The 27467-nt window shown below is 42.2% G+C and overlaps 1 protein-coding gene across 3 annotated transcripts in view; it reads right to left on the reverse strand.

The window, feature by feature from the left end:
* Positions 1 to 13417: 13417 nt before the first annotated feature.
* The window catches only part of trrap (transformation/transcription domain-associated protein), an 87678-nt gene continuing 73628 nt past the window's right edge, over positions 13418 to 27467 (reverse strand). For all 3 annotated transcript variants that reach the window (XM_085284013.1, XM_085284011.1, XM_085284012.1), the window contains 6 exons: positions 22263 to 22488; positions 21756 to 21973; positions 20720 to 20904; positions 19022 to 19225; positions 16726 to 16920; positions 13418 to 14560 (listed from right to left, as the gene is read on the reverse strand). In XM_085284013.1, coding sequence (XP_085140139.1) covers positions 14276 to 14560; positions 16726 to 16920; positions 19022 to 19225; positions 20720 to 20904; positions 21756 to 21973; positions 22263 to 22488 — 1313 coding nt within the window. In that variant the 3' untranslated portion in view covers positions 13418 to 14275. The remainder of the gene's footprint in view (positions 14561 to 16725; positions 16921 to 19021; positions 19226 to 20719; positions 20905 to 21755; positions 21974 to 22262; positions 22489 to 27467) is intronic.

The following is a 27467-nucleotide window of genomic DNA, read 5'->3' on the forward strand; positions in this document are numbered from 1 at the left end:
CTGGGCCTATGACATGAACCGGCTGCGCTCCAGAGCTATCATGACAAGTTCTCTAAAAGTCGGGATTATAAAAAGTATGAAAAAATGTCAGCGTGCGCTGCTCTTGGCTGAACTTCCAGGTCGGAGGAAACGAGTCCTCATTGCTTTCCTGTCAAGAAGAGCAGAACGGAGCGGGGAAGAACTTGGGGAGGGAGATAACTTTCAGAAAAACTCGTGTCTTCAGACAGCGACTAAACAATGGCTGTAAGAACCATGAATTTGACTAGGATTAAAATTTTTAAATGAAATTATTAGTAGAGTCCATGCATATTTTGGAATTAGGATGTTTTATCGAGAAAAAAAAGAGAAATTAGATCTGTACAATTACCTGCAACAGCTGCTGCCAGAAAGATGAGCTCTTTCTAAGAGACACCAAGGGTTTTGCACAGCGACTGCTAACATCCTGATTCTTTACCAGGCTCGTCTTAGTTTATGTGCTGGCATGTAAACATTTGCTTTGTACTTTTGGCTCAATTACAAAGTGAGCCTTTATATGAGGTTTTGCAAGCATTTCTAGCAACACCACCTAATAATAAAGCAATGAGTGAAGGAGATATAATGAATATCTTCCCCAGGTTCAATGTTAGCTTAGCTAATGGAGGCAAAACCAGGCAAACCATCGACGGAGATGACCTGATGTTTCCATTTGGGTCATTTTAAGTCCCTACCATGGCTAAAAGGCCACTTTTAAACTTTTGCCATGAAAGCCTTTTAATTCATCCTGAAATCCATTAAGAAACAGGGTTGTCGAATTCCCCACCAGAGTCGCATTCGGTGCAGAGCTTCCTGACTCCAGTCGTGCTGCTTTTTTATTTGAAGTGTCTAACAGGGAGTGAGTTTGAAGAGGAACAGCAGGTGTTTTCTATCTCTTATTAAAGGGCTGATTCTGGGAAAACAACAGAATGCGAAGACAGGCCATCACCACGTCCGAGGCTGTCTCTTGACTGGAAAACACGCTGCTTTGCCCTTACAACTTATCATCTATCATACAGAGTTTGCTGCCTCCTATAAGACACATACCAGGGTTGCTTATGGGAAAGTGGCAAATGTCTAATTTTAACTTGGAAGCAGATAAAACTGACGCACCAAAAAGTATACTAAGACACAGAAGAGCTCGTCTGATGACTCGATTGTAAGCTGGTGTATTTGGGGGTGAAATTTTCTTCAAGTAAATGTGGTGCACTATACTAGTAAATGTATCTCATCGTGGGACCATATCTCAAAGCTGATTATTATGTCTTCTATCCTTCTATTGTCTTTCTGCCACCCTCATTAACCTGCTCTCTCCTCTGATTGATCCCTAATTGGCTGATTGGCTTCAGTAAATGTATCATTGAGAGGGTGACCGGGTGAGTGTATGAGGCCAGACAAGGTGATGAAAGTTAGATCCGACTCGTTTCCTCTCACTTCTCCATCAGCTCTGGCATTGTCTTTCTGCTTTTGCATTTTTTGTTTATTAGTTAAGAGTTTATTGTTCATTTCCAGCAGTGCTGCTTTCAGTTTTGGTCCTATTAGTTGAGTTAACGAACACTAGTTTAGGGCAAAAAACAGAATCCACGACTCACTGTGGTTGGTTCTTCTTCTTGTTTTGTTTTCATTATTAAAGGTTTGTTGAACCACAGCAGTGTCGTGACATCTTATATGTTAAGTTCCTCTGAGCCATGGATTTAGGGAGTGTAACACTGGAGAAAGTGTGAAGGACTTTAAATTTTATTGGAACATATCTCATTGCTATAAAAATAATGGGAAGCCGTAGACTTTTCCATTAATTAAAATAATAACTGTGGTATGGAGCAAGAAAGCCGTTTGCAGAATCTGCAGCACTTGTTTGTGAGTATAAATGTGCTCATTCATAGCGCTGTGGAATTTTAAAAAAATAATATTAATAACTAAAAAAAAAAAAGTCTTCTGTTGCCATAAAGTGTACTTCAGCTTTTTTGCTACTGGAGCATTTCAGAGACCTCTCACTCATGGGTTCACACAGTCACCAAATCCATCACCACAACTTGCCTTACAGGTTTGAGAGCCTTTCTAGTGCCTTTCATGCCGCACTGCCAAGGGCAAGCACATTTCTAGCTTTGTACCTAATCAATGTGTCCAGCAGGAGCGGGACACCGATCGCTACTGCGCACAAATTGATTTCTGAAGCAGTGTGATGTGCTAAATAGTGTTTGACACCAGGAATCATGTAAACGGCGGTCAGGCAGTCACTTGTGTGATTAAAACAGGCTTGGATTTAAGGAGAAAATGGGCTTTTCTATTAAATGAAACTGAAGGGACACAAGAAAAGACAAACTGAGAGTGAAACAGGATTGAGTTAGAAGAAGCATGTTTAAAGGGAAAAGGCTCAGCGAGGCTCACTTTAGCACTACTACAAGTTCAGACGGTAAAAGAAATAGAACAAGTATAAAACCAGATACAACGCGAAGGAGCGCAAACCTCCACCAGGGCAGCTCTCTCTCTGGGCAGTACTTACTTTTAAGGGAAGTGTAGTATGTTTAGAGATGCTCTTCTGCATACTGCCGTTGTAACTAGTGGTTATTGGAGTTACTGTCGCCTTCCACATCATATTCAGAGCCACTTAGGTCACCTTTCTTAATCATTCTGATGCTCAGCTTAACTTTTAGCAGGTTGTCTTTACTATGTCTACATGCATAAATGCATTGAGCTGTTGCCATGTGATAGGCATGTTAGGTACGTATAGCTAACAAAGTGGGCAGGTACTCTGAATACAATAGAATACAACAGAATAGAATAGAAATATATACAATATATACAAAACAGCAGAAAGGCACACATTGAACAAAGTGCTTGAAAGTAGTGCAAAGGAGTATAGAGTCTGTATGTGAGTGGTCCAAGTGATGGGGGTTACTCAGGCTATGGCTCAGATGAGGTGGGTGGGCAGAGTTGGGGTGTATGTTAACAGTCTGAATGTAACAGGGGAAAAAGCTGTTTGTGAGTCTGGAGGTGTGGGACCTGATTTACCTGCAGCGCCGACCAGAGTCCAGCAGGTCAAACAGGTGGTGGGAGGGGTGCAAGGGGTGACCTGTGATGGTCCTGGTTTTCCTAGGACGGGAGGATTATGCGCTTCATGTCTGAAGTGTAGCTTCCCTTCATGCACACTTGTACTAACAACACTGAAGTGTGCTATTCAGGGCCGAGCATACTCCAAAATTAATCATCTTCTACTTTAACACACCAGCCAGAAGGCTTGTCTGTACTCCCTTTTTATTTTCGACTGAATTTTAAAAGAAATTACCGAGATACCGAGGATTCACAATACAGCACGCTGTAAATATAGAGCAACATGAAACACTGCACATGAAAAATTACAGACAGCTTAAATAAAAAACAAGGAATCAAAGAAGGTTTTGGCCCTTAACCTACTTTTAAAAAGCTTGAAATTCCACATACGTGCACCTAAGAGAACCTAGTTGATATTTTGTTTGTTTCTTTTTATTTCAACTTTGTTTTATTAATTTCAACAATGACATACAAAGTTAGCAACAGCTAAGTCCATCTTGATTTCAGAACAGTGGTATGTCCATTATACCCTCCAACCCCCCAACCCAAATTCTCCCCCTACCAGGTCTACAATAGACAAAACACTGCAGAAAACCAGTTTCTGCCCACACACACACACACACACACACACACACACACACACAAAAACCCAAAAAATAAAATAAAAAAAAACAAAAAAAACCCCAACACCTCAGGACCCATACACATAACAAGCATAACCCCCAAAAAACAACAACAACCACAACTCCCCCCCCCCCCTCCCCCCGCCCCGTAACCAAACAGACAAACAAAAACAAACAAAACAAGAACAGAGAAAACAATAACAGAGAAAGGACCAAGCAAAACAAAAGGAAAAACAAATAGATAAGGTATAAATAAGATTTAAAAAAAAAACAAAAAAACATTATAATGTAGCTTCACTCAGTTCACTGCAGACTCAGGAAGTAAAGTAATAGTGTCGACCAGCAAGAGAAATGATTTCCAGATTTTATTAAATTCCCTAATAGAACCTTTTAGAGAGAATCTAAGTTTTTCCAGCTTTAAGTTAAAGAGTACATCTCTCACCCAATGGTCATGAGTTGGGGGGTGGGGAAGCTTCCACTTCAACAGAATAAGCCTCCGGGCCAGTAAAGTGGTAAAGGCTATGGCCTGTTTGAGGGGACCAGATAAGTTCAAGTCAGGAGGAATGCCAAAAATTGCAGAGAGTGGGTTAGGAAGGACAGTCTGGCCATATGCTTGGCTAAGTGTGTCGAATATATTCCTCCAAAATGCACTCAGTTTCGAACATGACCAAAACATGTGGACATGGTTGGCAGGCGATAGTCCACATCTGCTACAGGCATCACTGATGGTTGGATAGATTTTAGATAATTTTGCGTTTGTATAGTGTACTTTATAGACCACCTTGCACTGAATCAAAGCATGACAAGCACAAATTGAAGACGAGTGAATCAATTTCAAAGCACGATCCCACTGCTGTTCTGGCAGGGTTGTCTGAAGCTCTTCCTCCCATCTCAGCTTAATATGAGAAATGGATTTGGGGACCAAAGCATCTAGTATTTTATACAAGGCTGATATCAGTCTGTTTTGATGAGGGTTCGTCTGCAGGATGATATCCAGATTTGTTTCTGGAGGCCGATTGGGAAAGTGAGGGAACTGCGTTTTTACAAAATTTCTAGCCTGAAGATAGCGAAAAAAGTTGGAGTTAGGCAGGTCGTATTTGGACGATAGGTCAGCAAAAGATAGAAAGGTGTCCTGACTATACAAGTCCTTAACAGTCCTAAGTCCGTTATCTTTCCAACTACTAAAGGCCGCATCAGTGTTTGAAGGTGCAAAATTAAAATTTTTTGATAAAGGTGTTAGCAAAGACGGTCCAAGTAGCCCGAAGTATTTTCTGAACTGTCGCCAAATAGTTACTGTTTCCTTAGCTATTAGATTATCCCCAACAAGGGTTGGAGAAAAAGGGAGTGGTGAGCTGAGTATTGATGATAATGAGTAACAGCTAGATGCAGTTTCCATTTGTACCCAGGCTGTTACAGGGGGGTCGTTATGAACCCATTGTAAAAGTTTTTGTATGTTAGCTGCCCAATAGTAGTGTCTAAAATTGGGCAAACCAAGACCACCATCACTTTTAGAGGACTGAAGAATAGACTTGCAAATTCTAGCTTGTTTCCCTCCCCATATGAAATGTGACAGAATCTTTTCTAACTTGTCAAAAAATGCCTTGGTAAGAAAAATCGGGACATGTTGAAAAAGATACAAGAATTTTGGGAGGACACTCATCTTTATCAGGTTAACTCTCCCTGCCACTGACAATGGTAGAGAAGTCCAACGGTCACAATCTTTCCCAACATTTTCTAGTAGGGATAGAAAATTCTCCCTCATCATTTTATGTATAGAAGAGGAAATAAAAAACCCCAAATATCTAAATCCGGTTTCTGTCCACTTAAAAGGCACTATTGAGTGGGGAAGAGCTCTGGCCAGGGAATTAAGGGGTTGCAACTCACTTTTTTGATAATTGACCTTATATCCTGACAGTGTACCATATTGGTCCAGTATGTCAAAAAGCACCGGGAATGAGTTTAGAGGGTCAGAAATGTACAGGAGCAAGTCATCTGCATAAAGGGAGAGTTTGTGAGTCACACCGAACCTTGTAATGCCTTTAAATCTATCCTCTGAACGCAGCCATATTGCAAGAGGCTCGATAGCAATGGCGAATAGGAGGGGTGAGAGAGGGCACCCTTGCCTAGTGCCCCTCTCAAGTGGAAAAGGCAAAGACAAGTTGTTGTTAGTACGAATACAGGTGGATGGCGAGGAATATAGTAGCTTAACCCAGAGAATAAAGTCAGCCCCCAAGCCAAACCTATCCATCACCTCATAGAGGAAGCTCCACTCGACGCGGTCGAAAGCTTTCTCCGCGTCAAGAGATACCACAACCTCTGGAATTGAGTTGCACGATGTATGGATAATATTCAAGAGGCGTCTTGAATTGTCATATGAGTGCCTGCCGGCCATAAACCCCGTCTGGTCAAAGGCGATAATTTGTGACAGAACACGTTGTAGCCTATTTGCGAGGATTTTAGATAGTATTTTAAAATCAATATTTAAAAGAGAAATTGGTCTGTAACTACTGCACAACAAAGGATCCTTATCCTTTTTCAAGATTAAACAAATAGTAGCTTCGGACAAAGTCTTGGGTAATTGACATTTTGAAAAGGCTTCATTATACATATCTTTCAACAACGGTGCCATAAGATCAGAATTGACTTTATAGTATTCTGCAGAGTAACCGTCAGGGCCCGGCGATTTACCTGTGTTTAAGGATTTAATGGCTTCTTGTACCTCTACTACAGTGATAGGTCCCCCTAATCCTTTCGTCAGATCTCTATCTATTCTTGGAAAATGTATATTTTGGAGAGTTTCTTCTGATAGAGGGGGAGAACTTGAAGTGTACAGATTGGAATAGAAACTTACAAATACTTCATTAATTCCCTCTGGTTCCGATATTATGTCACCAGCAGCAGACTTGACCTTTGGGATTAGCTTAGAGGTTGCTTCGGCACGGGCTTGATAAGCCAGAAGTTTCCCTGCCTTGTCGCCAGATTCAAAAAAGCGTTGCTTAGTCTTAATTAATTGAACCATAGCTGTTGCGGTGGTGGTTAAATTGAGACTGGCTTGAACTTTCACACGTTCTGTATAGAGGTTAGGATCTGGGTTTGATGCATATCTGCCATCTAGATCTTTGATCTTATTCAATAAACTGGACGTGTAAGTTAACTCTTTCTTCTTTAAATTTGACACAAATCCTATAAGCTGGCCTCTCATGTAGGCTTTCGACGTTTCCCATAATACACCTCTTGACACTTCAGTAGAATCGTTCAACTCAAGGAAAAGTGAGAACTGTGATCTCAAAAAATGTGTGTAGTCATCCCTTATCAACAGGCTAGAGTTAAATCTCCAATGTTTAATGGGTCGAGACGGGGTCGCTAATACCACATCAAAAGAAACTGGTGAATGATCTGAAATGGCGATAGCATGATACTGACAATGGCTAATTTTACAGAGAAACCTAATATCAACAAGAAAAAAGTCTATACGTGTATATGTACGGTGGGGATGAGAGAAAAAGGAAAATGCCTTAGTAGTGGGATTCGCATGTCGCCATGGATCCACGATCCCCAGCTGAGTTTTGAAAAATTCTAGGGTTTTAGCAGATTTATTCAGGGAACAGGCCTTAGTTGACGATCTATCCAGCAGAGTGTCCTGAACCAAGTTAAAATCACCTCCAATAATAAGATGATAGTTTTCCAGATTTGGAAGTGAAGAGAAAAGTTTAGCTATAAAAGAGTCGTCATCCCAGTTCGGCCCGTACACGCTAGCCAGTATCACAAGTGAGCCCTGCAAGTTTCCTGACACAAATGTGAAACGGCCATCTGGATCAGCAATAACTTTATGTTGCTCAAACAGAATATTATTACGAATAAGTATGGCTGTCCCTCTGGCCTTGGCGTTAAATTTGGAATGATATATATTGCCGATCCAGTTTCTCTTGAGTCGCCTCACTTCTCTGTTGCAGAGATGTGTCTCTTGAAGAAAAAACACATCTCCTTTAAGCTGCTGTAAATGCGCCATAACTTTGTTAACTTTGGTTGCATTCCCCACCCCTCTCACATTCCAGGAGACAATTCTAAGACCATTGATTGTGCTCGACATACCTTACTATATTCAGACAGGTCTTTGGTTTGACAAGTTGACCGTGGCCAGGGGAAAGCTGGTGTCTGTATTTGAGGTAGTAGACTGTGAACAGAACAGGGGGAAAAAAAACAGAAAGAAAAATAAGTAAATAAAATAAAATAAAATAAAATAAAATAAATAAGACACAACAACAACAACAACAGAAAAAACATAAAACAAGGCAATACATACATGCAGATCGAACAACATAAATTGGACCTGGATACCCCCGAAAACAAAACTTGCAAGTGTCCATTGCACAGCAGGGTGTAAACATTCCCATGTGAAGACTTCGCCATCACAACTCTTATCAAATGGCTTGCTTCCCTGTGGCGGCAAGGTCTCACTATGAAAATATGCCTTGTCAATATTCTGCTAGAAAAAATTGAGGAACTAGGATGTATCTTACTATACAAAAACGGACAGAAGAAAAGCACAAAAAAGGCAGGCTGGGGTATTGTTGTCCCCCATTTGTACATGGCAGGAATCAAACTGTAGGAGAGGCAATAATAATGAAAAAATGTGTGTTTATATAAAGTAAAACAGTATATACATATATGTATACGTAGCAGACTAGCGTGCCAACAGTGATATTAGAACAAAATATAAACAGGGGTATTATAAAGGAAAATGAGAGAAAAACAGAAAAAACAATGAGGTTAGAATTACTCAAACCATGCTGTCCTCTAGGTACCAAACATCAAACTAAAATGTCATGAGCCCTTCTATGGAAGTGGCAGGATCCAACCATGACCCTCAGATCAGGTTTCCAGAATGTTAGAACTCAGGGGACGGTGTAAGGCGATATAGCTCCGAGCGTCGCCTGGTGACGCCAGTCGCTTCCGGTTCCCTTCGTCAGTCATAACGAACAGTTTGGCCGGGTAGCGAAGCTGAGGCTTGAGTCCAAGATCGTACAACTCCTTCATAACTCCGCGGTAAGCGGACCGTTGTTCCAGCACCTCAGGGCAATAGTCCTCGACAATATGGATGGGGGTGTCCTTATATTTCAGTTTACCCCGCATTTCCCGAGCTTTGCGCACAACGAGCTCACGGGTCTGGTAGCTATGGAAACAGACAACAACCGCTCGGGGTTTCGCGTTGGGGCCTGGTCTTGCCACCAGTGCCCGGTGGGCTCGATCCAACTCCGGGGCCGTTTTCAAAACGTCCACTCCAAATATGTCCACAAGCACCTGAGAAAAGAACACAGTCGGCCTGGGCCATTCATATTTTCAGGGACCCCCAAGAGGCGAATATTGTTGCGGCGGCTCCTGCTTTCAACGTCGATTAGCCTAGCTCTCAGCTTCTCGTTATCCTCCGCCACCACCGCTAACTTAGCCACCACGTTCTGGAGCTCCGCGCTCGTAGTTGTGGCCATAGTTTCCAAGGCTGTAATCCGTTGGTCATGGTTGTTGAGAGTCGTTTGGATGCTGTCCAGCTTGTTTTCAAGTCGCTGAACGGATGTCTTGAATTCTGCCGAAAGCGAGGCTTTGTGCTCGTCCAGCGTGGTCTGTTTGTTTCTTTTTAATCAAAGATGATTTGAGCTTTAAAGCTAATATAAGTTTTTTTTTCTCTCTGAGATGAAGCCAAGTTTGTGCTGATGAAGCTAACTACCTACAGGCTCCCAGTCTCTATGCAATTCTATTGCCAAAAAAAGCACCGTTCACTCCAAAGCCCTCTGCTGTCCCTCTCTGCAAAATATATCAGAGCAAGTTTCATTCACAGAAGTGAGTCGTGGACGGGCCTGCCGCATCACTGTCACCCTGACAGAGAGAGTGACTTTGATTGCGTACCATGCTGCTGTGTGTACAGCTTGTGCAATTAAAATCATAATGGCAGATTTTCGAAACACAACTAATGAGCTCAACTCCTCTGAGTGGAAATGCCATTAGAGGTCCTAATGGGGCTCATTCTCCGAGCAACAAAACAAATCCTCAGCTGTTAGATATGAGCTGAGCTGCTTCCCTGGCTGGAGATCAGCACACAATCGTTTTTTGATTAATACTGTTTGTTTACATGAAGACACAAAGAATCGTCTCCCCCCACTGCGCTGCAAAGCCTGATACATTGTGATATATAATTGAATGCTGGCTGCGAATCCTGTTCTTGAACGATAAATTGTGCAGCGAGGCAAGGAGTGGATTAGGCTGTTTGGTGAAGTACTTTTTCACCTCTGTCTTTTTTTCCTTTTCTTTTTACGCTCAGTACAGCTTCTCCCCAGACTCAACATCTACTGTACGTTTTCATTACGCCGTATCCAAATGTGTCTCTTGTGAAATATTATAGCAGCTTAGTTGCGACTTTGCTGAAAAATTTCCCTTCTTCCACTTCTCCGTTAAGCTCTTTCCCCTTCCCCTACCCTCCCTTCAGCCATCCTCCACGGGGCTGAGGATCATTGGAGAGGGGAAGATTTCATCATCTGGTCCTGCCAGGATCTATTCCTGCTTTGGCATGTCCTTTGAGAGATCTGTTCTGTGCCAGCACTGATGATGATCCAGGCTCTACACCTCCACTCCCAACGGAGCACATCAATCACCTCCACTCCTCACAGTTCTGGGGAAGGGAGGGAGGCGAGGGAGATTTTGTGTGGTGGCGGTGGTGAAGCCTTTGACTCCACTTCACTCATATGATGCGCAGGAAAAAGGGGAATAAAGGTGGAGACGGAGGTGTGGGTGCCGCAGCAGTCACCTCTGCTCCTGTGATGTCTGCCTGCACTCGCAGGATGCCGGGAAAAGAGCCCCAGGAGGCATTTTATGACACATCGCAGGGGAGGTGGTGGGGACGGAGGGTTGTGGGTTTTTGTATGTCTGTTGTGGATTTCATATGTCACGTAATCTCTTTAAAATCAGAACAGACACCTGAGGCGTGAAATAGATGCCTGTCCCTACAGAGGACACCCACAACTGCACACACACATAATTGTTCAAAGAGATTGGACCCCCCCCCCCCCCCCCAAAAAAAAAAAAACGACTGAATGTGAGCCTGTCTCCACCTAAGTTAATCCTTTCATCATGTTTAGCATCTGAGACTTGACATAAATATCATTTTGTTTTTTGGAGAGTGTGATTAGTTTCAGGTCACTGAGTCCTGCCTGGATTCTGCCCAAACTGACGTGAGTCTGCTGGGAAGTGACGCAGCAGCTAGTGAGATGATGCAGCTGATGTTATGAGCTCTTATATCTAGAGATATATAGCTTATATTCTTATATAAAATCTTATATCTAGATATAAAACATATCTAGTTGTATATTAAATACAACTGTAATGAATATATATGCTGTTGTAAAGATAGCTGTGGTTTGTAGATGCACAAAAGCAAACAGTCATTATTAGAGCTGCTCAGCTTCTTTTTAATGCAAATATCTGATCAGTCAATCACATGGCTGGAGGTCAAGTATGCACTTATGCACGTAGACATGGTCAAGATGCCCTGACAGAGTTTAAATTAAGCATCAGAATGGGAGTAAAAATGGTGATTTATTAGTATTTGAGTGTGCCGTGGTTGTTTGTGCCAAACAAACTGGTGTGAGGATTTTCCCACACAGCCATTTCTAGGGTTTCCAGAGTCAGGAAAAATATCCAGTAATCGCCAGTTTTCTGAGTGAAAAGGTCAGAGCATGACCAGATAGAAAGGCAAACAGAAACTAAAATAACCACTTGTTACAATCAAGGTATGAAGAAGAACATCTCTGAATGCACAACACTGACAGCAGAAGAAGACCACACCGGGTGCCCCTCCTGTCAGCTAACAACAGGAAAGTTAGGCTACATTTTTTATAGGCCAACCAAAATGGGACAATACAAGATTTGAAAATGTTGCCCGTTCTGATTGTTTTGATTTTGATTGAAAGTATGGATCCATCCTGCTTGGGGGATCTTTTTGGCAGAGGGAGCAATTTGGGCTCCACAATACCAACTGAGCCACGACCTACATACAGTATTGTTGCTGACCATGTCCATCCTTTTATAATCAGAGTGTAGCCATCTTCTGATGGCTGTATATAGCAAGATAATGCACGATGTCACACAGCTCAGATCAGCTTACAGTTTTTTTTGTTTACTCTGCTGTGCAAATAGCCTTTGTAGTCACCAGATCTCAATAGAGCACCTTTGGGATGTGGTTAAATGAAGATTAACAACATTAACAACAACTATTTGGGCCTGACTAAGATGTCCTATGGAATTACCTAAAATATTTCAGATTCATGATACCCAAAGGACAAATCCTGTGTACTTAGATGATTGTGACATACCAGCTCAGTTAGACATTCATGGTTCCATGTGATCTATACTGATACTGGCTCAGCAACTATTGAATAAAATGCTTATAAAACTTGGTACATATATCCATACTTACCAGATGATACGCCCCCCTTCATCTTATCCAAAGGAATTACTCCAGTTTGCATTTTTCCCCTGCAAAACTAATTATGCAAGGATGCTAATTACAGCATGGCAAAGCCGGGTTTTGTAATGTCTGGAAATTCAGGAGCATCAAACATGTTACAGTTATTGTTTGAAAAGGAGAAATGAATTCTTCTTTAAACACGTCCTCTATCATGTTGTTAGCTTAACAAAAACTTAGTCACATTTGAGGGTTTGGGGGTTTAAGCATGGTTAGGGTTGGGTAGTTGCAGAGCTACATGACTTCAAACATCTGACTCACAATGCGAGGAAACAAGACAAGCTTCATTTCAGCTCGTCTTGAAAACATTTCCAAGAATGTGCTAAAGCCAAGAGAAATCCAACAGGGGGAGGGAAAAAAAATCCAACATTTGTATAAACGATCACAGATGCTTTCTGTGTGTACAAAAGCAAGCACCTACCAAAACACTGCAGCCTCTTATCCAAGACGCTTACTGAAATGACAGCTACAAAGAAGGATGTTCACGGTGAATGTTGGAAACTAGCAGCTGCTGCGACTCGCAGACCAAACGCTCTTTTCTTTTTCTTGTGTGGATCAGAAACCTTTGGAGGGAGTGTGTAAACACGTTGAGAGGCAGAGACTGTTTCTATAGAGGCAAACAGAGATATAACCTTTGTTTATGAGTGCAGGCGGGCCGGCTGACAGTGTGTATAAGTCAAGCGAGGCCAGCCCACTCGGAGATCTGCTGGCACGCATTAATCAAGCACCGGCGGTGGGATGCCTCGCCACACCTCTGCAGGACTTTCTAACCAAAGCAAAGGGGAATGACCACAAGGTTACTGTACCTCCACGAGACAGAAGGCACGCTCTGATTCAACACTGCTGGGAAGAAATGCCTCCCCATAAAAGTCTGCTAACTGTGAACGGCGAGGATGACGGCAATAGACTTTAAACATCAGAGAACGGTTCGTCTGGAGTCATTTCACAGCAAGAGTTATTACAGCAATAATATCCAAGAGTGCGTCCTTCAGGGTGATTATGGCTGTGACAGTGATGCAATAGATGTGAGGCACAGAGGCACATTACTGGCTCTTATTGCTGTTTTACAACTCGTTTAAAAAAATGGGGAGAAGACTAATTGTTAGTTCTGCTTTATGGTAATTGTGAACACAGTTAAAACTCATTTTTGAGATTCATTAGTTTCTTTACAGTGTAAAGAAAACTGCAGGAGATTACAAGCAAAAGGAGCCAACACAGCTTCTCTATTAAAAAAATGAGCATTTTATTACAATAAAATGCTTATTTACAAGGCAAGAGAGAATTCTTCTGTTGGAAACGGTACAGTACCTCTAAAAAAATAAAAACAAAAATAAAGGGGTGGGGTCGGGGGTGCGAATAGCATTCACAGGCAGCTTGGGAATTACATATTTGCATTACAGTGGTCATATAGCTTACTACAACGCCAGCTGAATCCCCAAAAAAAAAAAAAAGTGGAGAACAGAAGCTTTTTACACAGGAATCCTCTGACATCTTAATACAGTTCAAGCAGTGGATGAAATAAAAGTCAAAGAGCAACATCTGTTATTCACAGGGCAACAATACTCCTCATTTAGAAGGTATAGCAAAGAAGCTACAGGTTTGGGAGGACACATGACCATCTGAGAAGAAAACAAATCAAAGTGGAAACGTTCCAAGATCTTGATGCGTGTAAAACACATCGCAAACAACAAACAAAGTGTTTTAATTAGAAACTTCCACAAGAGTAAAAGAGTGGGTACCTAAACAAATCCTTGTAATACCACTTTGTCACAGTAAAGAGAAGGGCCGCTGACATTACGCAGGATCCCTGTCATTCTGATACAAAAATAAATATACAATGAAGGAGGCTTGTGTGTTTTTTCTTCTTTTAAAATAAAAATAAAATAGTAACTGTTGAGAACACAGGCAAGCTCTGACAACCAGGGCTTTTGTCTCAATGTGAATTCACTTTCCAAAGAGCAACATAGATGTAACGACCCTTGTCTGTTTTAATCAAACTAAAAAAAAAAAAAAAAAGTGTTTCCCCTTCATCCCGTGAACTCCGCTGTGCCTTTTCTCCTCTCTCGCCTCCGATTTCTCAGAGCCAGGGGTGCCAGGCTGGATCCATGCGACACAGATTGTCGAGGCTGTTTGCTGCAGCCACCAGAGTGTTGACCTTACTCTCGCCTCCCTCGAACTGAGCCAGGTTATGGAGGCGAGTCATGATTGCCGTGACGGCCTTCTGGACCAGCGAGACCAACTGCTGGGAGTCCATGTTCTCTGGCTGCCCGGCTGGGGACAGGGGAATGGACGTGTCCTCCTGGGTCTTTTTGTGCCACGCGATGATCTCATCACGAAGGACGGCCTTCAAGATTCCATCCACCTATGAGAGAAAGGAAATCAGGAGGTCACTTTCAGGAAACAGATTCATTTTTTAAGAAATATACGAGGTCTAGAATTTAAAACATCAACATCCTGATGATAAAACATTTGATTACTAAGGATTGACCACATCAGGATGCAAACAGACTTTCCCTTTTTATACTGCAATGCAACAAATGATGTAAAAACTGAAGTTTTTATACTGCAAACTACAGTCATAGAGTTTATATGAAGCTCTCAAATATATGATTATATGCCAGTCTCCTGGGCAGTGTGTTCAAACAGTCTGCCGTGGAAATGAGAGCAGTGAAACGTGACAAAAACCTCAGTTTATTTAAAGTCCCTGCTAATTTCAAACATACATACAAAGCTGTTAACTCCAATTTAGGGCATGGCAGTCATCTGCAGGGAAATCTCTGAGATGTTAACAGCTCATTACGGTGACACAGATCTGAAACGCATAACCATCAAAACCAAGACCTGGCAATCATCGCCTGACTACGTACGCGCCGTTCCCTGCCCTCACCTAAAGTGTTTATTCGGTTTCAGACGGCACTAGACTGTTTAAATAGTTTAAGGCTTCACTATATCTGAGTGGATGATTGTTAAGTGTTTGTGTTTTCCTGTGCTCTGTGGTAATACCTCTCTGCTCTGGCCACAAGCAGCACTGGTCTCTGGCATTCAGTCCCAACTAGTTCACATGGTCAAGTGTTCTGTTTATTTGCATCTTAAGTGCTTCTGTGTCTGGAACATCAGTCAGACTTTAAGTATGAGCTTGACCCATACACAGACACTGCAGGCCTGTCATTACTGCCCTGCTTTACATATATTACACAACCCAACGGCTGCTACTGTTTTTCACTGCTTTGTTTTTAGTTAAGCCTCAGACCTAAACCCAGAGGAAGTTCACCAAGTTTAAGTGCCAGGCAATATCTGGAGAGCGCCGCAGGAGCTTAAATTTGACAACAAACCGCAACGCTCGAGTCACCGCGAGCAACAGCAATGGCAGCCGACTGACCCCACTTCTTCTAAAAGCTTCCAAGACTCATGTGAATAAGTTATATAAATTAAACAAATGTAATTCTTCAAATATATCTGAGATTTAAACGTAAACTCAACATTTTTGACAAGCTCGTGTTACTGAATGTTTTAACAGTGATGTGCTCCTTAATTTTCACGAGCCTAAAACTAACACAATGAGAGAGGTTTACAGTTAAGCTGTGATCTTTTGTGCGACGGTCAGTAGAAGCCAATCCTCTGTGCCATCTTCTGTGTTGTCTTATTAACAAACTAAGGCCAACATTGAAGCGACAAAAAGTGCAGTTCCTCAAATGACCACTTGAGGTTTGCTGCAGAAGTGAGTAAATCTCCTCAGGCTTGCATTTTAAAACAAACACCTTCAGGGATGAAGTTAACATGTTAGCCTCTGGAGATCATTTTTCACCCTCATAAGAACTGTTTAAGGCATAAAATTAGGGGCATGGCGGCACTAATAAACAGGCCGAGGTTGTAGCCAGAAGCAATGTGATAGACCTCACCTGTGCTGAATCACTGAACTGGATCTCACAAATATTATTCCAAGCTCTGAGGTACAGACCATCCAAAAAGCAACTGTACTGAACCGTTTTCAGCTCATAATTTAGCATTTTATTTGTTTGTCCAAGTACGGTCACTTCCAGCTCCATGGAAAAAAAACAACCTGGTTTGGATATGCATCATGAAAAGTGAAAGAGATTCAAAAGTGTCCCTCCCACTCGTCCACTAAAGTTAAACCTCCAATCAGAGGCTGTAATCAATCCATGTATTACTTGTTAAAGTACAGGATTTCAAAGTGCTGTGATTTTATGGCTGTTCACCTGTAACAATCAAAACACAGACTGTTAGAAAGAGCGGATTCATGAGCTTCATGTCGTTGGCAGGCAGTGTAACAGCAGCAGCGGCTGCAGTGACTCCAGACATGCTTGCAAAAGTATGATTATCGTATGGATGCATGCCGTGCGCCTGGAGGGGGAAACAATGAGCACTAGAGTTTTGTAAACTTCATATTCAGCCATTTAATTTCAAGTTCACTGCAAGCTTCTATGTCTATTACCCATTACTTTAAAAAGCCGTTCTGATACACTATGTAATGTATTTAAAAAGAAAAAAAGGAAGCAGACGTGGCACCTTAAAGTTTGGCTGTGCAAAGCACCGAGCCACAGCGATCATCGAGGCGGTGAGTGGGCCAGAGACGCCGATGGTGGTCAGGAACTCAGAGATGTTTGGCGTCAAGCGGAATGGAACGGGGCGATTAGCATCCAGGTCACCTGTGGCGTCATTGATGTCGAAGCGGAAGTAAGAAACGTTGAGCTTTCCTGTGTCCTGAAATCAGAGGAGGAAATAAACATAACTTTTATACAATGGCAAAAAACAGAAAATAATCAGGAAATATAATTTTCTGCAGTGTAGTCCACATTCCTTTAACCACATTAGCACCAAGAAAACAACTCCTCGTCTTCAGTAAAGCTGGGAGAGCTACAAAACAAGCTCATGCCAACAAAATGGCTGCAATTATTGATCTTCATGTCCCAGAAACAGTAACATGTCAAACTATCCGCAGCACAGCATCTATAATCCTTAACTCACCTCCACTGCCCCCTGTTCCCCTCCCCCTTTGCTCTCTGCTGACTTAAATATATACGGCCGAGTTTCATCTTTTAAGCCTGCATTTATGTGCGAGAAGGCCGCTACACAAGCGACCATTCCAGGAAAGATAAGCTCCCTTATATGAAAAAGTGAGTAGCTCTGACAGCTTTATAGCAGAGCATTTCATTCCAGCTCGTGCTTGCTCTCCTCCTCCTCTGTCTGGCCTCTTCCCTCCCTCCCTCTTTCTCCTTAACACCCCCCCTCACCTACATTTCATTTGCTCCTCCAAGCCCCAGCAGAGGGCCTAGAGGCAGTGGGCTGAGACACCAGCAACTCCCAGAAGGCACAGATAAGCCTGCAGACTGTTGGCTGTGAAGGCAGCGCTCAGAATGCTAAAGCACCAGACTAGTGGTCAGCGATGGCTTCATTTAGAGGCCGGTGTGAAAGGAATGATGCAACATTACTGTGCAACGTGAAGTGACTCGGGGCTGCGGGCTTGACGGTGAGAAACCTCAGTGGACAAATTCCACAACAAATGCCAAAGAGTGAAGACACTTAACACTATAAGGAAATTCAACTAATTCTCAAGGCATGATGGGATGCTTTTACTGACCCTTTTTTCCCACAATGGTGAAAAGTATCATATTGGATGATTTGTGATATTCTGGTGCAAAATGAAGATGCATGTTAAGAAAAGGAGGAGGGTTATTGTTGATATCTGGATACAACCTTTGCCTGCAAACTATAATGATGAAATAATGGCTCAAATGTCATTAAGACTGGCTCATTTTTACGTTGTTCTGTCGTAAAAATGCTGCCATTGACGTCCATTTCTATCGTCACTGTATGAGCTCAATAATGGCACACGCCCACTGTGCTGCTCTGCACCATCCAGAAAATAATATAATTTCCTTGAGAAGCCCCTGTTCGTTTATTGAGCTGTTGATGTCATGTGTCATTGTGACTGGTGGAGCTGTTCCAGGGTGATGATACAAGTGATCTGACTGACAAATAGCGAATTTATTAAGCACCACGCCCTCCAATTTATATTCAGTGTCAGTGAAGATGCCACACTGCCTGTGGTGTTTGTACTTGTTGTTGATGTGTAGTTAAATTTGGGCTTATAACTGAATTAAGGACCTATAAACATTGTTTAGCAGTATGCTTGGTGCTGATTCCTAATTGAGCTCTATATGAGTCAACCTTAAGTAAAATACGGTCTTTATTTAGTCAAGATGAGGCACTGCCGCGGGTTGTGATGTCCCGTCCTTGCACATACACTCTCAGTTTGTGTGTGTGTTTATATGTGCATACACTCTTCGCACTAAAATCCGCCTGTGTCTAATGGGATCTGTGGAGTGGAACAGGCAGAAAGGGGGCTTAATACTAGTGCTTAGCTGCCCGGAGGAACGCCTGTCAGCAAAGGCCGATTAGGATCAGAGGGGAGGGGTGGCCGACTGACACAATCATCTTTAATAATGACTTTGAGAAAGCCGCCTGCAGACCCTGAGCAGCAGACAGATGTGTGGAAGCGCACACAAACATGGCCTCTTCAAATTGAAACGTCTTTGATAGCTGAGCAGTGGGACTGAATATAACGCTCTGTCAAAACATCCTTTGCATTGACAGCGGCTGGCTGACTGATAGGCCTAGCGTGAATGTCATGGGGGAGAATGGTAATTCATACAGTCTGATATGGAGAGGGTAATGGAGATCTATTAATGCATCTAAGAGTGTGTATATCTATTGAATTTGCCCCTGTCAAACTGATTTCACTTTCTCCTTCATAGGAAGTCCAACACATTGCTGTTTGTGTGTGTTTGCGTGCATTTCCCACCTGTGCTATCTGCAGCATCTCAGGGTTGAGTCTGTTGAGGTGGAGCATGAACTCTGCCAGACCAATGAGGGCCAGCTGGATGGTGAACATCTTTCGGAACGTCCAGTAATCAGTGGCGTTGGGGAATGTGTGGAGAGCCCACTCCTTCAGCATGCTGCGGGGAACCATGTTGCCCTGCACCTCTTTGAGAATGTCCCTCAGGACCTGGAAGTATACCATGAACAAGGATTGGAGGTTAGTTGGGCAGGGTCTTCTTTATTTGATACATCAATTGTCTTTTGCCATCATTATGAATTGCACCAGAGGTTTTAGTGGGTTCTCTTTAATAGCGTTATCTGACTATGGGAACGTCTCCTATGTGACCCCATCAGCAAGCTCAGCGATGGCCATGTTAGGAGAGGCTGCCCATGTTAGGAACCCCCTCCCTCATTTAACAGAGTGACATAGTGTGGGATGTCATTCGAAAACCACTTCTCAAATCTCAAGAACTCTGTTGGCAATTGGGCACTAAACTCAACTTTCAAAGGTTTTGAGCGCACCACTGGGACACTAGCACTTTGTTTCCAACATTTCAGTTCTACACGAGCTCACAGTACTAATACTGTTAGTGCTAGTGTTAAGTGGCAATGCTTGCATCCTGAAGAGCAAAAGATTTCCCAAAGTGAAGAAGCAACACTTCACTAATCATGGCTGCAGCTAACAACCCAAACGGAGGCTAGCTTGCTCGGCTAACCTGTCATCATTTTTCCTCCCTTAGCTGAGAGGGGATGGCCAGTGAGTGGCTCAACTTGTGCACAGCTCAATCAGGATCACAAACCATACTGTTGCAGTCGGTCTGTGGTGATTACTTTATCATTGCTTCAGGTCTTGGCTTAAAACTGTAAAGCCTTCTCAATGTGTATTTGGCAGCTATTTCATAAAGTCACAGTGGTTTTGAGGGAAGACCATAGGCTAGCATTTTGTGATACGGCATTTCATGAATGCTGCATGCCTTAAATTACTCACAGAAACAACCGGCTCCATTGTGAGACCTTCACGTAATATTAGCTGCCCTCTTCAGTTCCCCATTTGAACCCCTATAATAGGTTGATTAAAATTGCTTTCCTTGAAGACAGCTCTATTGATTACTTTAGCCTCAGCTAAGCGTGTAGGGGGGATCCATGCTCTCTCAGTGCATCAGACATGAATTCAGTTCTCTCTAGATAACACAAGGGTCAGCATGCAGCCTAACCCCACCTTTATCTTCAACGTTATAGGCATGCTCCCCTATAGATCTGCCTGCGTTTTAAGTGTGCATTAAGCTCAGCAGGTGTAGGAGAGAGTCAGGCTGAACCCAAGAGCTAACAATCTAATATGCAATTAGATGACATAACAGCTTGCAAAATCAATTTGTTCTTTTCACTTTATTTCATCACTTTTTAGAGAAAATCCTCCCCATCCAGGGAAAACTGAAATCTCAACAATTGCAGATTTTCAAATTAACTTGGGGTTTGAGGGTTTCTTTTCAGGCTGAGAAATTAGTGCATTTCTTATGCTACATTAATCATTTAATATCAATTATTTAAAAATACCCACAGAGCTGAAAACAATTTTCCCCTTAGATGATTAAAAGTTAAGTTTAGCTCAAGTGTGATGTGAAATTTCAAATCAGACACTCTGGATGCATGTTAATGCAGAACAGTACCACAACACAGTTACCTGGTGGCTAGCTTGTGTGCCTCTAGCCTGCACAGTGGCCAGGCGATCGTAGTACCGGGAGATAGGGTTGTCATGTTCGATGCCCTTCTTGGCACAGCGCTGCTTGTAGATTTCTACCAGTGACAGAGATGAAGGATTGTCCTCAACTAGCCGCATCTGAGGCGACACTGCCACCACTCGGGGCACTGAAGAGATGGAAGAAGGATGAAGGAAAAAAAGGTGGAAAACAGGCAAAGGAGAGCAGAGGAAGGAAGTAAAATAGAAAGAAGCACAAGAGAGAAAAATAAGTGGGAGGCAGTGATGGGAACACAGCCACATGAGTGACGCAGAAACTGTAAATATTTGTCTCCGCTTGCTAGATAAACTCCGAGTTACCATTGGAAACCATAAACCTGCAGCTAAAATACTCTGGAGTTTGGGAAAAACAACACTGAAGGCGTGCCTTCAGTCAACACCAAGCAGGGTCAAAGAAGGTAAAAGGCTGTGCACAGGTCACACAGTAGAAGCAGTCCAAACATTTACATGCAGTGACACCTCAAATCAAATCAATACCAGCAATTCATGTTTGAAGGAACTGGGTTGGTTTGGGCTGTTTAATGTTGTGTGCAGATTTCCCCTTAAAGACACCAATGAGCAAATAAATGTGTAAAACAAACATCTGCAGAGAGGCAAACCTCTTATGTAATCTCCTCACATAAAGATACTCGAAGAAATTGGTTAAAAAGCAGTATTTTCCAATATTGGCCATGTTGACTGATAATGATATACTGACAAGACATAAGATTACATGTTTTTATGTCTCTGTTTTCATAGTATTTATATGAAGGCCACTTATTTTAAAATTGAAGATGTCTTTGTTTTCCTGGCACTAAGGAGGAAAATAACAACTAACAGGAAAAATTATTGGGATTAGTTACCAGCCAAAATACTATTTTAAACATCAGTATCGAGCCACAATTTCACAATCAGCAAATCTCTAAACAAAATCATCCCCTTTCTATTCCTAAAATGCGCCCATGCCTCATTTTAGTCATACCAGTAAAGAAGAGGTGCCTCTTGGTGGTCTCCTTTCTCTTCTCAAGACAAGGGTTTAGGAGCCGGAGAAGCTGCAGGACTCTTTCCTCTCGACGTGACTCAGTCAAGCAGGCATCATTCATCACCAGGTAGGGGTAGATCTTTCCATTGTGGCCGCGGATGTAGAGACGGCGTGCCGCGGTATTGTGTTTCTGAACAATTTCCACTCTGGGCATGAATCTGTACAGCGTTTCAGAGGAACAGAATCAGAGCATTAAACAGTGTGGGAGAGAGGAAGGGTAGGAACAACTGCGATACAAGAATGGCACTGGAGTACATGTGGAAGCCAGAATTTAAAATGAAAGGCTTTAAGATCAGGATAAAATCCCCGGGGGGGAAGCTCCAGTAAAAACAGGTCAATCTGACAATCGTTAGCCACTTAAATAATTTACTAAGTACCAACCATGACTACAGCAAATTCCACATGTGCTTATTAGCCCGGCTGCACCCGTGTAGAATAATGATGTACCTTGCAATCTTGATGTAGTAGTGTGTGGGTTTGGGCATTAGGAATTCGCCCGGAATCTCAACTTCAGCTGTCTGTGCAGAGAAATTGCTGAGGAAGCGACACTTCTCCTCAATGAGGAAGAACTTGGGCAGCTGTTTGGTTTTCGCCTCCAAAATCTTGATCCACTTCTTTAGCTTGGAGATGAGATTGTGAAGCTTCATGGAGCCTGGCACACTGAAGTCAAAGTCTGTAAGGATGGAGAATAGTTATTTCCTATACCCATTCATAAAAAAACAAAAACAAACAAACAAAACAGAAAAAAACCTTGACTTGTAGTGAAAGCAGCTTTTAAACAACAGGTCCTTTGACAATTTGATGTTAACTGTATAACTGTATAAAACCACATGCAACCTCTGAAAGTGGTCCGATATAATCTGCATGTGTGCATGGGGGAAAAAGGAGTATGTTACAGTTGTTCCTCCTAAATGAACTACCCTCAAATTCCCCCTTCGGCAAGACATTAATCCCTTAAGTGTTCCAGTGGACCCGCTTTACATCACCAGCAGGACAAGACTGTAAAACTGAGCAGTTTCCGTGTGTGTGACCTTTAACCACCTATATACAAAAAATGTAAAATCATTTTTAAAAGTTCGCTAAAGCTAGAAACTAGAGACCAATTTGCGCTCTGAGGACGTTCCTACTCAAAGCAACGTAAAACATAACTAAGAATAAAAAAAGAAAATATATTTCAAAGCTTATACATCAAATGACATTTCAGTGTTTGCAAGGTCTCTTTGAAACCACATATTAAGATTAATTGCAGTAAGATCTGGGTGTTGTTCTAATCCAGTAACTAAAAACACCTTGTTTTACTCTTATGGCCTACGGCAAGGCAGAGGTAACACACATTTACATCTGGGAAACGGCCTTTTTAAATATTATGTTGCACTGTTGCCCACTCCACTCCAGCAGTGCCTTGCTTAAGGGAACGTCACAGATAAGTTATTCATGGCAGCACAAGGAGAACTGTTTGCTCTATTGACTTAAAACTCCCTGTCGGAGGCCAGGAGCTGATTAAATTAGTGCCATAAAAATGAGAGTCTTGAAGTATTAAATTCCTGTTTCAAGTCACAACTCATATTGCACATAACATATTGAGATGAGCTGCAGCAATAACAACGGAAGGAGGGGAAGTGAGCCAAACAGGTTTTCCATTTTAGAGTAAAGCCCCTAGGACAATTCTGAAACACGAACACACACATACACACACACAGATGTGCACTCGACTACCTCTCCTATTTCAGTACACCCTGTTGTGCCGCCTGTTATAATGAATCCATGAAACTGCAAGGCCTTGCCATTTCAAACCCGTTCAATCTCTCCTCCTAATACTTTAAATAAGCCCTTTAAAACAGCCAATGTTCTTTTCGGAGTGGCCCTATTTCGCTATCTGTCCGCCTGCAATTCACCTGACTTGAGAGGTAAAATTGAAACAGTCCTGTGAAAATTGCAGACCGACAACAATTCAGCACCATAAAAGTGTATAATGCTTACAAATAGAAAAGGTGAGGCACGCGCCACTGTTTCAAAGCCATGAGGAAATACAGTAATTTCACTCCATCTTCATCAAATATAAAACATTCCCTCTGTTTAAAACTGGAGAACCGTCACAATTCATTTAAAAAAATGAATGAAAAAGCTTAGCGTTTAACATGTTATCATACATGAGCCATCTAATACTTTTCCTGATAGAATCAGAGATTAACATCTCACCTTTCATTATAAAATTTAACTGCTTCAATGTGGTAGTCATCTGCATTATGTTTAGGACTCAATGTGTGAACAGAGACTATACGAACAGAGACTATCGATAAAAAATCGACGCATTACTCATTTTGACTAAGATCCAAATCGGAAATATTTAGTGTCATTTGCAGGCCGTCATTAAAAGGCAAACAAGATACAAGTTGTACAAACTGTGATTACGCCAATTTTAAGAGTGGACATATTCCCTCCTTTTGTATTTAAATCCTGCTCCTCAGATGTGTGCCGACAATGTAAGTAGAGTCTGTTGCTGAGAAATAACGTTTGCTCTGTACCGGGTGCAATACTGAAAGTGAGTGGATAAGGGAATTATTTTCAGTCCCCCTGAACTTATATTTGACCCCTGCTTGGTGGGGAATAGGATGCTGAGAAAAAGAGTGCAGTGTGGAAAGTAGCCAGGCTGTTCTCTGACCTGTGTGTAGAAGTCAGTGCTGCTATTCTGCCTTACCTGGCTGTGCCAGATGGTCTACACTGCTGAAGCCAGGTTATAGATTGTGGAGCTGGAGGTGGGCCACCTTTCTATACAGAACCATCATTTCTTCATGTACTGTCCTGGCCCTGGCTTGTGCCTGGTTGACTTTTCTGTAGCGAGTAAATTCTGCTTTCTTATGGCAGACTGGTGAGCTAAAGTTTTAAAGGTTTCAGAGGTCACCAACATGCAGTATGTTTACACTTAAGACTTCTCACTAAAGACTATATAAAGTTACACAGGTGCTAAGCCAAACTGTTCAATTTAATCATAACACTTAGATTTAACTCTTTAAGTCTAACCAAGAGGCAAAAAAATTCAAAATCCAGGAAATGTGTGTGTTTTTGTTTTAAATATATTAAAAAACAAAACAAAAAACCTTTTCTAACAAAGGTCTCTGGAAAAGATCCACTGCTAAAACAGTAACTCATGCAAATAGCATTCTTCGTAATTGGATTTGAATGCCTCCCTGCTGCCAAATGTTATATGTGCACACATAAACCCATATTTTCCGGCCCACAAACCCTGTGAAAGCGAGTGAGCCACTAACGTGGTGCAGGGAATGGGAGCTTGGCTGCTCTGCAGTTCCGTAAACCCTGTTTGTTCCACTCTGGAGGGCTTGTGTGGTTTCGGTCTCTGTCGGCCCTGCTCCCGCGTAGCCGTGGGGACAGCTGTCTAGTGACGGTCGGCAGGCACCCTGCGAGGCAGAAGCCCTGGTGACGCCTAGCTGCGTGAGCACAGCTGGCGCCGTAACATCTGGTAAGATTCATCATCAAAGTGCTCATTCTGAGTCTGAGCTCGGTCTTGTTTGTGTTGTTCATTCAATCAGTCTGTACACAGCTCCCGAGCTTTTACCCGCCAAAGCCACCACACCTGTCTTCATGGTTTCTCACCGACTTCACATTAGTTTTCTCCTCTCTCTTCTTCCATCATGCGTATTAATCTCGGTCATTTTCTATGTTCATCAGGTCTGGTTAGCCTGCATTACTACTTCTTATTCAGTTTTAGTAAGAAGACATTTTCCCCCAGCTGCTTTTCATGCACTCGCTCTCCTTGTCCTCGGTCTCAGGGCCAAACACATTAGCCGCACTGGCCAGGCTCAGTACTAGTTAAACGGGAATAGCAGATGAGACTAAAGAGCAGGCAGGAGGAGTTGTTTGGAAATGCAACAAATAAAAGGAGGCGCGAGTTTACTGTGGATGCAATTCAGAAAGAAAGCAGAAGAAAACACAAAGGTTTATGTGAACACTGAAACCTGGAGGGGTCTTGCAGATGGTCCATGTTTGAACTGTGGTTCAACTCCCTTATGTAACACGGGAAAACAGACACGTGGCTTCCAAAAAAACAGGAGAATGATTGTTTTGAGGTAATGTCTCAGAGGGGGTCTTGGCTAAAATAAAACAGCACCTGCCTCGCTGCATTCCACAGCTTTCACATGAATCTGAACACGCAGGCCAAAAACTGACCACAGGTTTCATTTACTGCCTTATAAGCATACACAGTGCATGACAGGAATTCGTCTTTTTAAATGTGTTAATCCATAACTGGGAAAAGATCAGAGACTTCCTCTTGTTGCAGAGTCTCATTCAAGCCATTAGTGTCCATGTCTAAGCACTTCAGAGAAAACATCAGGAAAGTAGAACGAATTTTCCAAGGCTCCAGGATATAAAAAAATAGGGAATTATAAGAAATAAACTACATGCTGTCTAGAATTCAGCTGTTAATGGGCCATCTCAATTATGGCATTCTATTTGACATTAATGTGCCTGTAACTGGAGGTCTGCCATCAAGTAAAACAAAATACAGACAAAAAAAACAAAAGATAAAAACAAAAAAAAAAGATGCAACTGGACAAATTCAGTAAATTCTTTTCATTGCTGCTGTATCAGAGGACTTTAGTGAATCCACACTGACAGTAGTTATTTATGTTAGTAATTCACAACCAAATCTATTCCTCTGTAAGTTTTCTATAACAAGAACAAAAATGCCAACCACTATATATCAGGAAAAATGTTTTATCATTATGCTACAGCAGCAGAAGAGAAAGCAGACTTTTTAATTCACCTACTTGTGCCAATACTGTATGAGCTAGATTTAGTTTTGGCACAGCAGACACCTGGTAAACAATGCTCAACAACAACACAGCCAGTACAAGTTTCAACAACAAAGCACCTGACTACTTATGAAACATTTACATTTCAGTAAAATGCCTTGTTTAACCAACACAATTTTATGGAAAGAAATTTTACTCAACTTTTTGTGGTCTGTAAAACCTGAACTGAAAACCGGCTTCACCCTCATATAAAACCCTCGAAAGAAATAAAGTTGTTCATTACAGGGTATTTCAATAAGTTGATAGAGGGTTTTACAGAGTTTTGAAAACCCCCAATGAAACCAGAGAGAACTTGAAATGTTTTGCAGCTTCCAAAAGAGCAGGAGGAAAACAAGTCTTCTGCTTTAAGTCATCAAACTTTGACGAGTTGTTGATATCATCACCGCAATGCTGCACAAGCTTAGAATAGAAATGCTGCTGCCTTGTGTATAATCAAACCCGACGTGGGCGTGTGTACATGCAGTGTAATAAAGGCACAGACAGACACACATGCAAACACCTCTCTGACCAGTCACCAGCCCCAATCCCTCCCTAAAATCCAATCATCTACTTGGAAACTTTAATTACATTGTAGAGAGCCAGTGCTCCAGCTGCTCTGAGCGACAGCGGCAGCCTGCTCTAGCACAGATATGAGCTGCACGAGTGTCTGTGTAGATATAATGTGACCGGTTCAATATACTGTTACAAAAGCCAGCCATACACCTGACTTATCATTTAAATGAGTATAGACGTACAGTCGCACAAGTGCTGCTTTTGTTTGCTGAAGGGCGGCTGGTGTCTGGTGAGGGGCTTCAGTGAGGAGAGCTAGGAGGTGTTGTTG

This window comes from Mchenga conophoros, linkage group LG8 (assembly GCF_057382185.1).
Source record: "Mchenga conophoros isolate Kocher_MC1m ecotype Shallow Benthic linkage group LG8, M_conophoros_male_GT1.1, whole genome shotgun sequence".
NCBI lineage: Eukaryota > Metazoa > Chordata > Actinopteri > Cichliformes > Cichlidae > Mchenga > Mchenga conophoros.